The sequence below is a fragment of the Branchiostoma lanceolatum genome, chromosome 2 (genome assembly GCF_035083965.1).
Source record: "Branchiostoma lanceolatum isolate klBraLanc5 chromosome 2, klBraLanc5.hap2, whole genome shotgun sequence".
NCBI lineage: Eukaryota > Metazoa > Chordata > Leptocardii > Amphioxiformes > Branchiostomatidae > Branchiostoma > Branchiostoma lanceolatum.
The window spans coordinates 34076492-34092756 of record NC_089723.1 but is presented as its reverse complement, the minus strand read 5'-3'; the positions used below and the strand labels follow the sequence as shown (position 1 = coordinate 34092756).

Genomic DNA, 16265 nt, shown 5'->3' with positions numbered 1-16265 from the left:
CCTAGCTATCACTCTACCATAGCATGGAACAAAAACAAAAACAAAATAGAATGTGCTTGTTATTTCTGTTCACGTTTTTTTTCTGTAGATCTATCGTCGGACATGTCAAACCGGCTATACCCCCTTCCTCCTCTCAAATCCCCGAACAGACCGGTAAATCTTCCCCACCCGCTCAATTAACCCCGAACCGACCCGGCTTATCCCTCCGGCGATCGCAGCTTCCGCGACTTCCGTACGGCCTAGAGCTGCGCATCATGTTCCAATAAACACAGACGTAACGGATGAATATTTTATCACTCTTTCTGGTCTATCGATGAGATAGGACACGCTGTGCGCATCACTGGGGAAGAGGTACCTGTGAGTCTTGAAGATCTGGTCGTTGATTTCTTATGACAGAGTTATAAATGAATTTCCGAACCGGTGACGGGTCGCGCAGTTTGTGGGAACGAGAACTATCATCTAAAGACAACAGAACACACAAAACGTATTTAGAATTATTCATTAATTCTAACACTTTTATTTTTTGGTCCCGCAAACAGCCTAGCCGGTCCCTGTTTGGAAATGTGACCCTAGCACGAGCCAGTGCATTCTAAAATAGTACTGTCCCTTATTGATTGAAGTTTATGAATTGAATGACCTATAAGGGCAGTACTCAAGTTTTTAGGTCAAGATATTTCATCTCATGGAATTTTGAAGCCATTGAGTGCGTGACAGTGAAGAATGGCCAGGATCAGAAGATACAGGAAAGCGCAAAATGATTTCAGTTTTTAGGTCAGTGTCATCAGGGTGACTGTCTATTGGTGACACGTAAAATATGGTAGATGTAACGTAGATGTAGGTGAGATAATGCAGTAGTTATTGGGGACAAAGAAGTACGCATACGTACTTCCCCCCTTTGTTTTACGCAAGGTAACAGTTACCCAAGCAACTGAGTTGGGGATGCTACCTGAAACATCTGACCCTTTTAAGAATCTATCCAGTTGCTTGAGTGACTTTATTTTGAATGTCTTATCAGCTGGATGTCTAAGCTTCACCAACGACATATCAGATCGCTTTTTTTGGCAGAGAACTAGGACCACTGATATATGCCTCTGTAATATCTACGACGGATTTCAGAACTGTTCAGTCTCTTTTGTCAATCGGTCCTATTCAAAAAGGGCGATGAATAAAATATTTACATCTTATCATGATTCATGAAACTTTGTGCAAAAGATCAGGGCATTTTATTTTCAAATCGGTCTTTTATAGTGTACTGTAAATTCCTTCATTTTCGCAAGAACTTAACTTACGGTTAAAACAATCCTTTAGTACAGCAGAAATACAAAACAGACTCATGATCTCAAAGTAAGCTATAAGAGCTCATCGCGAAACGTAAGAATAAAACCGGAGCGAATATTTCGAGATTTGCAGTACATTTAATGAGAGACGAGCAAGCTGAGTTGTTAATGTTGCAACGGAATGAGCCTAAAACACTCGCAATCAAGAACTTTGCACTTCATCGGTAACCATTTTGTCTGCCAGTGCCACTAGCACTGCCACTGGCTGCGCAATCATGAATATTCTTATCCCTTACAGAAAGGTTCGTCTAAGGACAGAACCATCCATTGGGTTATTTACAGATTTACTAGGGTCTAAAAACGATGCGCACAACTTTCGTCATTGTCAGAAAATGATTTCAGTTGCGATTTATATCAACAAGATAAAGAAACCACATACCCTTCAGTCTACTACATAAAGCGTTCTTTCATCCGAAGACGTCAACCATTTAATCTTGACGTATGTGCTTTTATTAAACTCTATCTTTTCATCTTATCATAAATTAGATTCTGATTTTAGGGAAAATTTATTACCTTACGGGAAGGATGTAGACGTTAGATTCTCCAAACGCACGCCACAAGGACTGAATTTTCAAGCATTTTAACCCACCCCAGACCCCGAAAAGTAGCTGGAAAGTTTAAGGTAGAAATGTTAAACGCCGTACAGTATGTTCACCTAACTAATATGCTAAACATAGGTTTGTAAGAATTATACATCAGTTCAGTTTAGTTCAATTCCTCTGTGAGGTGACACCTGTCGTGCAGTTAATCATCTTGTAGACCTAGTTCCTCTTCGATTAATTTCTTATTCCTTATACAAGAATTTCACATGATGCTCTCTATTAGCTATACATGGCATTTACTTCAAAATATTTGATTGGCAGATAAAGGCATATAAATCAGAAATAACAGCTCATATTTATCGTCCATTCACCGTTTGGAAACATTAATCACAAAGAGTGCGCCATATTTGCGGTCACCATGACAGCACATACCTTATGATTGAGATTTAAGCTGTAGTTGATGCCACTCATTATCGCATGACGGGGTAATTAACCCTGGGCATCTTCAGATTCATCGCTCTGGAAGAGACAGATGCACCTGTTCACTATGAAGTATGGCCTTGGGGGAAAATGTTGTGTTTCTGGTTACCCAGTGATATTACAACAACAAAAAAACTGCCGATCTCAGCCTTTTATCTGGCGTTCGTTCGCTCAGACCCTTGTAGTGCCTAGTGGCACATAGGGCAGCAGGTTTCCTTGCTGTTCAGTAGCAGAGTATATGTTTTGGGGCAGGGAGGGTTTGCTAGACCTTCCCCTTTAATGTGCTCGAGGCCCAACCCGAGATTTTCTGTCCCAGGATTGAATCGGGGTCTCCCATTTAGCAACTAATTGGAACCAGGAGCTCAACTGTGAGGCTGCTACCAGTTGAGCTATAGGGACATCATTGGTCGACTGCTGGAAAGAGACAAAAATTGAAATTTGAGTGAAAACAGAAGTCTTTTTGCAAATTTTCTTTCAAAACAATGTAAGCGGATTAGGAAATAGAACAGTTCATTAACATACCTGTACAACGTACATCTGTATAATTACAGTATGATGTTGAACATACAAGTACCCTGGTGCAGTTTTACATTTTTAAACTGTATTTGTTGGATCACTTCGGCCGCAATCTAAAACAAAACAGAGTTTTTACAAATCTAACCCTTTTTTTCAATCGGAAACAAAACATTAATGTTCCTAGGCCTGACGACGTCAGACCATTAAAATAAGCAAACTCTCTGTGACAATCGTATCCGCTCAACTTTGGAACCCTTCACAACTAATTGCAGTGCACAGTAATTACTGTGGGCGAAATGTGCGAACATCACATTTGCAACAAATCTTATCAAGAGAATGACGTCCACGAGGGTACAGAAATCTCCAAAGAGTTTTGGAAAGCAGCTTGTCTGTGGCAACATAAGATTAATCTCTAACACTTCTGTATCAAAGAGAGAGCAAATACAACTCTTCTAACATTAAACGTTGTTTGATAGGTCTCTTGTTGCAACCTATGGTGCATAGAGCGAGCTTTGTGATATGAATTTGTCATACTTTTATTGTCGCTAGATGCTTTAAAAACGACTAGTTACTAATGTTTAGAATATATAGTGTCGCTTTGGAATCCTTAAACTACGTATGAGCAAACAGAGCAATTGTCAGCTTTTATTCTACTTCAGACGTAGTTTTATCAAGTATCAAACAGTCTCGAAATCCTAAGGGCGCGAAAAAACATTCAAACAAATTCTCTGCATTAGGATCTTTCGACAAAGTACACGACAGGTTGGTTGGTTGGTCGGTCGGTCGGTCGGTCGGTCGGTCGGTCGGTCGGTCGGTCGGTCGGTCCGTCGGTCGGTCGGTCGGTCGGTCCGTCGATCGGTCGGTCGGTTGGGTGCTTTCTTACTTAATTGGTTGCTTGGTTACTTGGTTGTTTGATTGGTTGTTTCTTTGGTTGCTTGCTTGGTTGCTTGGCTGCCCAAATACATGTAGCTTAACTGCAATAAGTATCTTCAGGCTCATCAAAAACGGAGCACAATACAAAATTGAACTTAAAAGCTGGTTACAAATGCTACTAAAAGTTTGCGCACAACGTATCTTTCTGGTGTGGTACATTATTGATCTTCCATACTATATCCATGCATTAGCCACCATACGCCTCAAGGTATTCCATGTTACAACGAATCATTGATTGTATTAGATACAACCCTCAAGTTACGCATGTATGTCTTCAGGCCAGTGTTCAGCAACGGCAGATACTCATCGTTTACCTTCATGGATCCATTTCTACAATCTCTAACATCCGTTTGTCCTTGCTCTTGTACTATTTGGTGAGCAAAAATGGGTGATTTCCTTCTTTTACACTAGAATGTTCGTAGAGAGCGGTTGGACTTATTCTTTTTTAACATATGTCATTAACGAATGCCATCAAAGGTCCCTGTTCTCCTGTTCTTTTGTGTTGTTGTCTTGTTGTTGAAGGCATTTGCTACATGTATGATCATGTTTCTCGTCTGCTTACGTCACCAAACCTGTTTGGGGTACTGGCACTTAAATGGACGCTTGTACTTGTAACGTTATCAATTTGAAACTCATGTTCTAACGGATACTTTTAAAACTACTTATAGATATCGTGTGCTGTTGTTTTTCATTTCTCACAATCGTTTTGTTTTCATCTTCAATTCATGAAGAAGGTAATTCATCAAACAGAGTAGAATAAGATGTCCTTGCTGTCTTGATTTGAAGATACCTCCAAAAATACCTCTTCTGTAGTTATCATTCTAAAAGCCTCAGCAATCATACGCGGTCTTTCCAAAGTTAACATGTACTGCATCTAAAGGTATTCCATTGGTCAAAACAATACTAATGCGGTCGAAGACCTCTCCACGAGAGGATAACAAAATGCTCATGTCCATAGTAAATGCAACGGTTCGTGATGCTTTGAGCCTGCTTTTTAGCCCGCTCTTTCAATATTTGCTCAACAGTACTTCCCATCTTTGAAATGTCTGTTGATGTCTGTTTGTTTGTTGTTGTTTTTTTGTTTGATTGCCTGCGGTTGATTGATTGATTGATTGATTGATTGATTGAGTCAAGAACAGTAAAAGTGTGGTGCAAATTTCCTCTTTGCAAAATTTATTTGTGTCTTCTACTCACAATGAGGATATTATTGATTAACTACTAAATATACAAGATTGCACAATAATCATTTGATGTGAGTCTGTACACGTATGTCAAATAGTCAAATTATGATACATAATCTTCCGACCGACGGTCATATCCAATCTCAATACATAATTGACAAGACATGTACATTTTCAAAAATGACCTAATTTTGTTTACAATACCTTCAATAAATAGGAAGTCGATTGCATCTAGCCCTAACATGTAGATATGTTATGAACTTATATGTAATACTTGTACAGAGCACTATAGATATTCGCACTTATGGTATTTCTCTTTGTATAGCACAAATAGATTTTGTTATCATAAGGTTTGTGAGCAATAGCAACAACCCATCACCAGCACACTCAAAATAAACATGTCAAAATAAATCAGCTACAAAATAACCAAGCAATATACATTACTATAATAACCTTTCTAAAACAAGGATGACAAAACATAAGTCTAGATCTAGACATTGAAGAAAGCATTGACTTTAAAACTTAAGAAAATTTCTTTTCTGGCAGTATAAAATTACTGCTCAATGTTTCTAATGCACTTATTGCAGGTACATGTACAAAAAATATACATCATGGAGTGTGTAGAGGTAATACATGTACAAGTATAAATGAAGAGCTGGAAGAACATTGATGAGAAATCTATACTGTAAATTCATTTTTTCCGTGGGACTTAACTTTGCGGTATGACTATAAGGGGAAAGGCGGTTTTCAATTCGCTGTGTTTGTTTGTGGTTGAAACCACTCTGCAGTATGGTAGAAATTTTGCGGTAAGAAGTCACCACGACCAGAAAAATAAAACCACCGGGAGCATTTCAAGATTCACAGTAGAATGGCAGTGTTTGTCCCTCTCCCGACTTCTCTGTCCCTCACACTATTCTCTCGGCCGATCCATAGACAAGGAATACCAGCAGTCCGAATGTGTTGATGACAGCCGTCAGGTGGAAGACAGCTGCCCAGCTGCCTGTTAGCTCCAGAATGTGGCCGGCCAGGTACACACCAACCACACCTGTACAAACAAGGCAACATTTACGATCCATTTTAACAGCACAATAGATATAGTACAATAGATAAATGATTACTGATCCCAAAGAAGGCAACAGTGGTCGTAGAAAATTTTAATCTGTGAATTCCTTTGTGTTGGGAAAAAGTTAAGTATTGTACTATGATAACTACCAACACAGATGAGCTTCCATGATAATCCAGTTTTGATTCTTAACCTAACTCTGTAACCATTAGGGAATTGGGTGCCAAACAGCTGCTTCAGAGTGCTAAATGTTAAGTGCTTGCGACACCAAAATACATTTCCTGATTAAGTATTATTCAATGTACATAGACATTTCTAGCCTTTATTGCAGACTCCTTCCAGCTGTTTTCTTTTTCAAAATAACTTTTTTTTCTTATTGCTCTTGGTCAGCATTAAGATGTAATTAAAAAAATGTAATAAGAAAATGGTAACTTGAAAAAGAAAACAGCCGGAAGCAGTCTGCAATGTAGGCTAGACATCTGTTTGAAATATACACCCTTCTGAATATTGTTATAGAACATCAAATCTTACATTATTAATGTTGATTCCCACCTCCAGGCAATTAAATTAAATTCCTTTGATGGCTTCACAGTGAAGATGGCAGCCAGTTCAGAACCTGGCACCACAGCTTGTGAAAAGCCATTATTTTGAGAAACAAACAAAGCGAACACTAATTTAACACATTTCAGCTGTATGTAATCACAATGATCATGCACTGTTTGCCTCTCAAAAGGACGTATTTCACTGGTCGAGGTACTAGGTTCTAAAATGGCTGCCGTGCTCGCTTTGACATCATTGATGAAATTTAATTTGATTACCTGGAGGCGGGGATTTCGAACTGGAAGATTCAATGTTCAATAACATCAGAATGATGTACATTTAGTACAAAGGTCTATGTTCACTAATAATATACGTAGTGTGATTGATTGTTATCAGGAAATATGTTGTACTTTGTTGCCATTGGTGTCACTATTCAAGTTTTATGAAACATTCCGGACTGGCAATCTTCGATAATGTGTTTCATAGGGTGTCATATAGACTAGAAGCTTAGACTTGTGGCTAGCTTTTGTTATCTTTCCCAGACATCTGCTCACATCTACAACAGTTACCATGTATAAAATTTTATGTAGCTGATTTTAAACACCAAGATAAGGAAAAAAACATTTTTGTTCAACATTTAAAGCTTGACAGTACTCCCACACATGTTTAGCACTATATAGCTTTTTTTTACTGTGCACATCAGTCCTCAGACCAAAGTCTTTACATAGTTACATGTAGGCCCCCTTTCTACTAGGCGAACCACACAGCAACCAATATTCTGTAGCCCTTGATTTCATAATTGGAACACGATGCAAGATGTAAAAGTATGATCTAAAAGAGCAGCAAAATTTTGAACACACAAAACGTTGTTAAAAATTCATTCTTTATCTGTGAAATCAGTTGAACAACCTGTCAAATCTTTGGTCGCTAAGAAGTCACTCAGTGGTCACAGCCTCTAGTGGGCCTTGCGTCATGACAGGGTCCTATTATAGAATTCCTTGGTTGGGACAAAAGCATTTATATGCCACATGCCCAATTAACCTTACGGCGACCGTTCTTATCCCTTCCACAATTGGGAGCGGCTCACATTTTATTGCTTTCGAATACCTCCTATCACAAAGCATTAAAGAACTAGATCGACTGATAAAAGTTTTATCATTCTTTTTCTCCGGATGTAATCTGAGACTGTACTTTTGTCCAAGGATGAAGCAAATTGTGACAGTGCTCTGTGGGATTTGACAACACTTTCTCAGCACCACTAGGTCAGATCCATAGAGCTTTCCAACGGTATGTCACAAGCCCACTGGGTCTTAAGATGTAATAAAGGGAGATGGCTATTAAGGGAAATCATGATCATCTTTCAAATTTCTGGGTCATCATCTTGAGCCCTGGCATAGACATGACAGCAAGGCATTACGATGAAGGATGACCAGGATTACTTGAGAAATAGATAAGAACAGGAGCTTCCTGTAGCAAGTTTCTTGGTCTAGGATTATCAATATGTAACTTACGTCACTAGCTATAGATAGAATGATGATGCACTGCAATGTACATTTCTCAGAATACTTAGTGTATAAAGTCTAGAATGTTTTCTCTGTGTCTGTTTGTGTTGGTGTGTGTCTGTTGTTATTAGAATACACTGTCAGTGGATTGGAATAAAGTGAGAAGGAAGATGACTGCAATGGTCACAGACAGATTTGCCAGATTGGCAGGGTGTTCAGTGACCAATCTTTGATTTATGTGACCCTTCATTTCATAATTGGCATATGATGTACGGTGCCAAAGTGTGAATCAAAAGACAACAAAACACACAAAAAACGTAAAAAGATCTGTTCTTTGTCAATGAAATTTGTTGAGCCACCAGTCAAATCTTTGGTCACTCAGCAGTTGCAGCCTATAGTGGAAAGGGGTTGTAACAGAAGTGTAAAAGTTTGCAGACCTCTTTGACAGCAGAATATCATGACTTCTTTGCAAACAGCCCAAGACTGGATCTCCAAGCAGTGCGGTACATGGACCTGTGTATGTGCCCTTTATCTGTTTTCTCTGCACAATGCCATTACAGATGACGCACAGTCGTGTATTATAACGGAGGACTATGGGAGATGCTGCAGGTTATGTTGTTCACCCTCCATGTACGTTAGATACATTCTCACAGCACTCTGGTATCACCATTGGTTCAGGGATCTACAAAATTGTGGTTTTACTGTAAACTTATTTACTTTCATGGGGACTTAGTTTTGCAGCAGAAAGGGAATGGAATATTTTTTGTGGTGTTTTAAGTTCGCAACTGAAACAATTCTGTAGTGCTGTAGTGATACATAAGAAGTGCATATTAGCCATCTCATGAATTTGCCGGGAAGAGTTTAGCGAAAATAAACTCAATGCAAACATTTCAAGATTTACAGTTTCATTCCTGTGTAATTAGCACCACAAGAGACCAACTAATGACTGCTCTTAATTAACCAATTATCATGGAATATTCCATCAGTCACAGTGGTTACTATGACAGTCTTTCTCCATTTCCATTTTTCTCAATTTCTTTCATTTCTTTTATTCTCCACTACATTTCACTTTGTTTCATTCTCTAATTATATTGCGTTCCCTGTTAATATGCATTGAACATGTACCCAAAAGCCGTTTATGACATCTCCAATCATAAATCTTCCTCGGCAAAGACAAGACAAGTAGAAGACCTGGCATGATTCTCACCTGGTATGGCACCCAGCATGTTCATGACACCTGCAAGGCAAAAACAGAGTATTACAAAAACAGTCAAAAACACAGTATTAAACAGTTAAAGCTACTATATATACCAGTACTGTTTTTTTCTACATTGCAGGTCACTTTGAACCATTTTCTTGGTTCTCATTATAGACGTATCATATCGTTCAGAAGAGTTCTGATTTATAACAAAATGACTGTCACAGTACAATGTAATTCATACAGAAAATCACAGAATGGCAGTACTGCCATTGATCCAAGACGTCAGCTACCTGAAGAACGAAAGAAAAACATTGTACAAGTGATCGCCAACAGCGTCACCTTGCAGATTGAATACTGCATAAAGTCAATTTGCAACTGCAGCATGATATGAAACTGAAATGACTGCTGCCCATCCTTGTGCCATACTGGATACTACTACTGCACCAGTAACTACATTGTATACTATCCCCTCCACATACATGTAAAGACCACCTGGCTAATGAGACCACTTTTGGTGGTCCCTTTCATACTTTTTCCCATTGACACGAGCATTAAAGGCTCCTGTCTACAGTGACCCTGAGTGGCCTTGTTGGGCAGATTTGACTTTATAGCCTAATCTGCACACCCAACATCTGAACAATGTCAAATTACCAAAGACAGCGCCTGCAAACGAGGGAGCGATATCCTGAGGTACCACGAGCACGCCGCTGTTGTGGAAGGCCTGGCTGAACATCCCCATGGAAACGGCCATCAGGGCCAGAACGAAGCTGTCGGTGTAGTCTGTCAGTAGTAAACAAACAACTGGACCTCCCATTCCTACTATCTATGGGACAAGGAAATAGCATAAATTTTATAAATGTAAACTTCTGGGAGAAAATGCTAGCCCCTGTCGGTGTGTAGTCTATCAGTAATAGACAAACGACTGGATCTCCCATTCCTACAATCTACAGGACAAGAAAACAGCACAGATCTAGATGTCATACATGTGTACTTCTGGGAGGAAATGCTTATTATATAATTATGATAACAAAATAAATGACTGAATTTTCCTGAGTGGTGTTCATGTTCATGCATGTACATGTAGAAGTGCTTGTGCGACCAATGACGCTAAACTTCAACTGAAATAAAATATGAGAATCTTAGTGTTATTGATGGCACAAGCACTTTGATACAAAGTGCTTAACAAACAAATGACGATGAAAAACTCTTTGTTCTGGGGTGGAGGATTTGTTGGAGGATATGTGTGTGTGTGAGTATGGATAGATGTGTGTGTGTCTATGTGTGTGTACGTGAGTGAAATGGCAAATGGGGATAACTAAACACATTGTGAGAAGGGCGAGCAACCTTAGAAGTATAAACTTGACCTACCTCCATCATCTTTCTTGTTAGTGTGACATTTGTTCCTGAAATAAGATAGGGAAGATGTAAAACTGTGTGATATACCAATGCAACATGCATAAAACTTAATGTTTTTTGTCACAATGCACTACCAGCGCCACCTTGTAGATGGAATAAAAACTGCATGAAGCCATCATAACTACAGTCCTTATACCACAAGACGTTTCTTTGCTCTTTGCAGCTTTTACTGCTCTAAATTCCAAAGTAATCAATGCAAATTCAACAGAGGTGCTAGATTTAGATAAGACGTCTTTTATTGGAAGCAAGGTTATAATCAGCTTCATGCCAAACACAAAATCTACCGAATTATCTTACTAAATTAGTCTACATACTTGTGTGGAGAAAGGTTAACTTCAAGGGTAACTCAAGTTCAAGGGTAATTATCTCACCTAGACAAACTAACTTGCTACCATTACTCTGAATTAAGTAAGTAAGCACTCCTAACTAACTGCTTTTTACTAAAGAAAAAAGTGCAGACCTTGCCCATTGCCAAAAAACTACAAGACTAGTATACCTTTTCTTATCAAGGAGTCAGCTATCCACCCTGAGAGCACACTGCCTGGCATGGACACCAACCATGGCACCACATTAAAGATCCAACCCTGGAATCAAATTTATACAAGTCATGTACTTAATACTTTGATGTGATATCACTCAACCAGGACAAGGAAAGTCAAAATTCACAGTCCACTTTGAATGTCATGTACACTAAAATGACAAAATACAAATTGTTATACCATGGCCAGGAACTCATGTACACTTCTTTACTAGAGCTTATATCTATACATAACAACATTGACACATTAAGCTGTTACTGTATATGTACTGATACAATGACAATAAGTCACCATGCATGGTCATTGGTGCTAACATGATGCAAATCCTTCAACACATCACCTACACACATCTGCATGAGAAGCTATCATAGCTATCATAGAATATGACGAAGACTTTGTACAATGTAGATGTACCATAGAACCCACCTTCTGATCTGGGTATGTCTCATGGAAGTACGTAGGCATCCAGGAGAACATGATGAAGAACAGGTTGTTGTTACATACATGGGCAAAAACTGTAGAGCTGAAAAAAAAAACAATATTGTTTACCTAAGTTGATTTGAAACAGTAAAATCAATGTTGTGCTTCTGATTACAGTTCAAAAGAATTAGGGTTCAACTCAAAAGAGGTGAACATGTTGGGAAACAATTCTACGTTTTCATTACTCAGATCAAAAATTTTATGTCCCTTGTGAGCGGCCAACAATTCCAAAAAAAGCAAGTCAGTACTAGTAGATTTTTGCTCTGGTGAGTCAGATGACTGGAGAACAACATTTTTTCAAGGCCTAAGAACTCCTACTTACAGAAAGGCAGTTTTTCTACAGAGTATTCTCCAGGGCAAATGTGGCCTCTTCTTCTCGTCTACATCTGAACCGTTCAGGCTTTTTATGGACACAATGTTTTTCCTCCGCACAAAGAATATTCTCATGACGGCTGCCCACAGGAGACCGGCTACCCCCGTTACGTAGAAGACAGTGTGCCAACCCAAGTGCACCAGGACTATGGAGCCAAAACACCCCATCAGGAGGGCCCTGTACAGAAAGACAAGAGAGAAGGTAACACATCTTGCAAAATACATTTTAAAGCCTTAAAACCGAATCATACATGTATACTGTAAATCTTGAAATGATTGAGGTGGTCTTCTTGTTGTGTTTTTTTGTAGTGACCTCTCCACTGTGAATTCATGACACCACAAATATGTGTTTCCGGTGTAATACTGCTGTACTACAGAAATGTTTCAACCATGAACTTCAAATATTGCCAAAAAAATATCCCTTTTACTGCAATATTATGTCCCTGCGAAATATAATGAATTCACAGTAATCTAAACCTCACGGACAGACTTATAATTCTTCACATTTCTTTCAACATATAATACTGTGATTCTGTGAAAATGTAATGATATTGTATACATATCAAGCAATTGGTGATGGTTCCTTGTGAACTTGTAAATATTGTTGTCACCCTTCAATGCCGATAAATTTTGATATCATTGAGCATTCATTCAAGATATTTGATCAATGAATGATAAGAACAAATTGGGCACTCACCCAAATTTGATTCCAGAATGCATGATACTATACGTGGCTGTTCTGTCAGTTTTCACATTTCTGGCTACAAGGCTGGACTCAGCAGGAAAAGCCACACCTAACAGTCAGCCATGAGAAGGCAAGACATCTTTGAAATTAATAGCAGTTACACCCCCTCTCCACTACAGGCTGAGCAACCAAAAAGCGACCAAAGATTTGACAGAACAGTCAACAAATTTCATAAACAAAGAGCAAATTCTTTGTGTTTTGTATGTTTTGCTTTTCGTATTTTAAACCACACTTTCAAATCTTGCATCATATTCCAATTATGAAATCAAGGGTTACACAAATCCAATTTCGGTCAATGTACGGTTGCTCAACAATTGGCATCTGGTGAAAAGGGGGCCCTATGAACTTGCTAGTCCACTATAACAGACTGAGTACATACCCAAAGAGTGAGCCTGCACTAACTGTACTGTATGCCAGGGCGCGCTCTGTTTCTCTGATGCGGTGAGCCAGAAGGCTAGTAAAGGATGGATAGTGCATACCTGGAGGGAATTTATATAAGATTTAGATTTGGTATTTCATTTCACACATAGATAGAGCATACTGAATGTTTCCAACTCTCTTGTACGTGTCAATATTTCTGAACAATCAGCATGCTCATGACAAGCAGCTTGAATACAATTTCATGATATACATGCTAATGGCAAAGCTGCCATACTGATATTTAGTTATAAATTAAGGCCTTGAAAGAAATTAGTACTTGAGATCGCTGTTTGTGAGTTATTAGATAAAAGTACCAAAGGTGTTATTTTGGGATTATTTGTGGTAGAGTGAAATCACCATAACCATGTACATTGTAGCAGAAGTTGAATAAAACTTAATTGGTGTTATTTTTCAAGAAACAGAGTGTGTCCTGGCTACAGAGAATTACAGTTATGACAAAATGAATTGTGGCTATGAAAGGCTACTCAGAGTGCAAAAATGGAGAATGGAATGCTATTAGATATTTGTGAATATCAAAATGTGTTCACCTTATACCCATACAAAACTAAATTAAAGGGAAGTTCCCGCAAGTGATGTTACCCTGCAGCATAGTACACTACTAATAGGTTTTCCATATGAACCTTTTAGTTTCCTTTAAGCCTATATACTATACTTTATAGTTATATTCATATTACATCACAGCCTCACCTTGACATGCGCCATGCAGGATTCTGCACAGGATGACAAACCTGATGCAGGTGTCATGGGAGCTGAAGAGGTACAGGAGCTGTGGGTACAGCAGGGTGATCGTGGACCAGCCAATACAAGCAATCATGGAGATCACCTCACCTCCAAACCTGGAGTACAGGTGGAACAAATGCTCAGAAAAAAACACTTTTTGTACAGAATGTCCAGCACCTGGAATGGTTTAAAACTAGTCAGTGTAAAGTTATTAGATATTGTTCACATTATATTTGGAGCCTTTTCTCATTCATCATTTATGTACATGTATATTCTGTTGTGTTCCTGCTTGTCATGTACAATGTAGTTTTGTCCAGTCATGTTTGTTGAATGGACCACAGGAAGAGTAGCTGCAATGTAATTGTAGATCTAAATAAACTCAAAGTCAAAAACAAGGGAAGAGCATTTCACATCTGTTTGGTACAACGATTGCCTGATTTTGAAAAAAAAAAGAAACAAGGAACTTCATTCCTCTCCTGAGATGTTTGAACATAGCATTGGGTGTAGTTGTGCTACAACTAGTACTAGTAGGCTACTATAGTGTCACTTTTTGCGCTTCTTGACTTCAGTAATAAAGGACTTGTTGGCTGTGATACCATGTTTTGTACCAACATTTATGGTCTCTAGATCTGTTTTGAAATTTTTGGGCAAACTTTACAATCAAACTTTACTGACGGTTATTGAAGTACAAATGCTCCAACATACATGTAGTAGCAAGACAATCTCAGGACGTGTGTTGTTTATATTACTCACCTGTCACTAAGGTATCCTCCCAACACCTGGGTTGATGCATAGCCCCAGAAAAACACTGACAGAACAGTGCCCTGTTCAAAACAATATAGAGGATCTGTCAATATCTTGTATCATCTAATTGATATAGGAAAGACATTAAATCAAGTACATAACAATAGTGTTGTTTCTATGACACCAATCCTGGCAAAAGGAGCCAAAACTTTTATCTCTATTGATTGATTGATTGATTGATTGGTTGATTGATTGGTTGGTTGGTTGGTTGGTTGGTTGGTTGGTTGGTTGGTTGGTTGGTTGGTTGGTTGGTTGGTTGGTTGGTTGGTTGGTTGGTTGGTTGGTTGGTTGGTTGGTTGATTGACTGTGGGAAAGCTATGCAGGTTCAGTACTTGAAAAGTGCTTTACTCACAGACACTGTTTTGTCCCAGCTGAACTCCTTAGCTATGGCAGGTACACAGACCGGCATGGCAGCACGCGAGGCAAACAGGATTGCATTGCCGATGAAATATGCCAAAACCCATTGTCTCTTCTCTGTTCTGTTAAAGTAACAAGAAAACTAAATTATGCAGGTACTTGATAAGTGCTTTACTCACAGACACTGTTTTGTCCCAGCTGAACTCCTTAGCTATGGCAGGTACACAGACCGGCATGGCAGCACGGGAGGCATACAGGATTGCATTGCCGATGAAATATGCCAACACCCATTGTCTTTTCTCAGTTCTGTTAACAAAAAATGCATCAACAGGTTAGCTGGAGGAAATGTCTTAAAATACTTTTATTTATTTCCCAAGTGAATCTTTGATGTGTAAAATTCTGTACTGCATAAAGTAGCAAGTTGATAACTATTTAGAAGAAAACATTTCCTAACCATGCAGATTCAAGTGGATGTACTCTCAATCAGTCAATGAGGTTTCAATTTTATTTTTGCACAACAATTATTTGTAACGGATACAATACATGGCAAACAATTCCATAGAGTTAAGTCTAATATCTACACTATGCTATAATTTATATTTAACTGGAACTACAGTACATAACAAAGTAGAAGCATGATGATCAGAATTATACACAGGTGACATGATTCTTATTCGTGTACATATTATTTTTCTAACGTTTGTGTCTGCTGATGTAATTTGAAGTAAATTGAAATGAAAATATCTGTACTCGTTTTGTGTGAGATTTATGTTGGTTACAAGAATTGTCTGCAAGAAGCGTACCGACTGGAACTTCCAGTGAAATAAAGCCATGGGGGAGGGGGGCACAGTACGACAAAGTTTGAACAAACTTCGACAACTTTTTTTTCGGCGAATGTTCTAAGATTTCCGACAAAACTGGTACAGGAGACAAGTTCTTACCTCTTCCAATATCTTTGGCTGCCCGGGTCCTGTTCCTTCACGGCAGAAGGCGATCGTACACCGGCCACGTCAATCAACAATCCATCCACACCCGCAGCGGCAGCCATGTTTCTGGGGCAAAGGTCATCATAGGCTAGTCCATTCAAGACGTTGGA

The 16265-nt window shown here is 38.8% G+C and overlaps 1 protein-coding gene across 3 annotated transcripts; it reads right to left on the bottom strand.

Annotated features, from left to right (window-relative positions):
* Positions 1–4953: 4953 nt before the first annotated feature.
* LOC136428774 (voltage-gated purine nucleotide uniporter SLC17A9-like) lies at positions 4954–16244 on the bottom strand. Of its 3 annotated transcripts, none has more exons than XM_066418520.1 (12): positions 16111–16244; positions 15165–15291; positions 14762–14832; positions 13976–14124; positions 13227–13326; positions 12053–12280; positions 11677–11773; positions 11208–11295; positions 10664–10698; positions 9947–10118; positions 9302–9331; positions 4954–6034 (listed from the first exon to the last, which is right to left on the bottom strand). In XM_066418520.1, exons 1-12 carry the CDS (start codon positions 16215–16217, stop codon positions 5895–5897), a joined length of 1344 nt encoding a protein of 447 aa, XP_066274617.1. In that variant the 5' UTR covers positions 16218–16244; the 3' UTR covers positions 4954–5894. The 3 variants fall into 3 exon arrangements, with proteins under 3 accessions (XP_066274617.1, XP_066274619.1, XP_066274618.1); XM_066418522.1 differs by lacking the exon at positions 13227–13326 and adding an exon at positions 12800–12896; XM_066418521.1 differs by lacking the exon at positions 15165–15291 and adding an exon at positions 15349–15475 and having other exon boundaries at positions 16111–16241.
* Between the last annotated feature and the right edge of the window lie 21 nt (positions 16245–16265).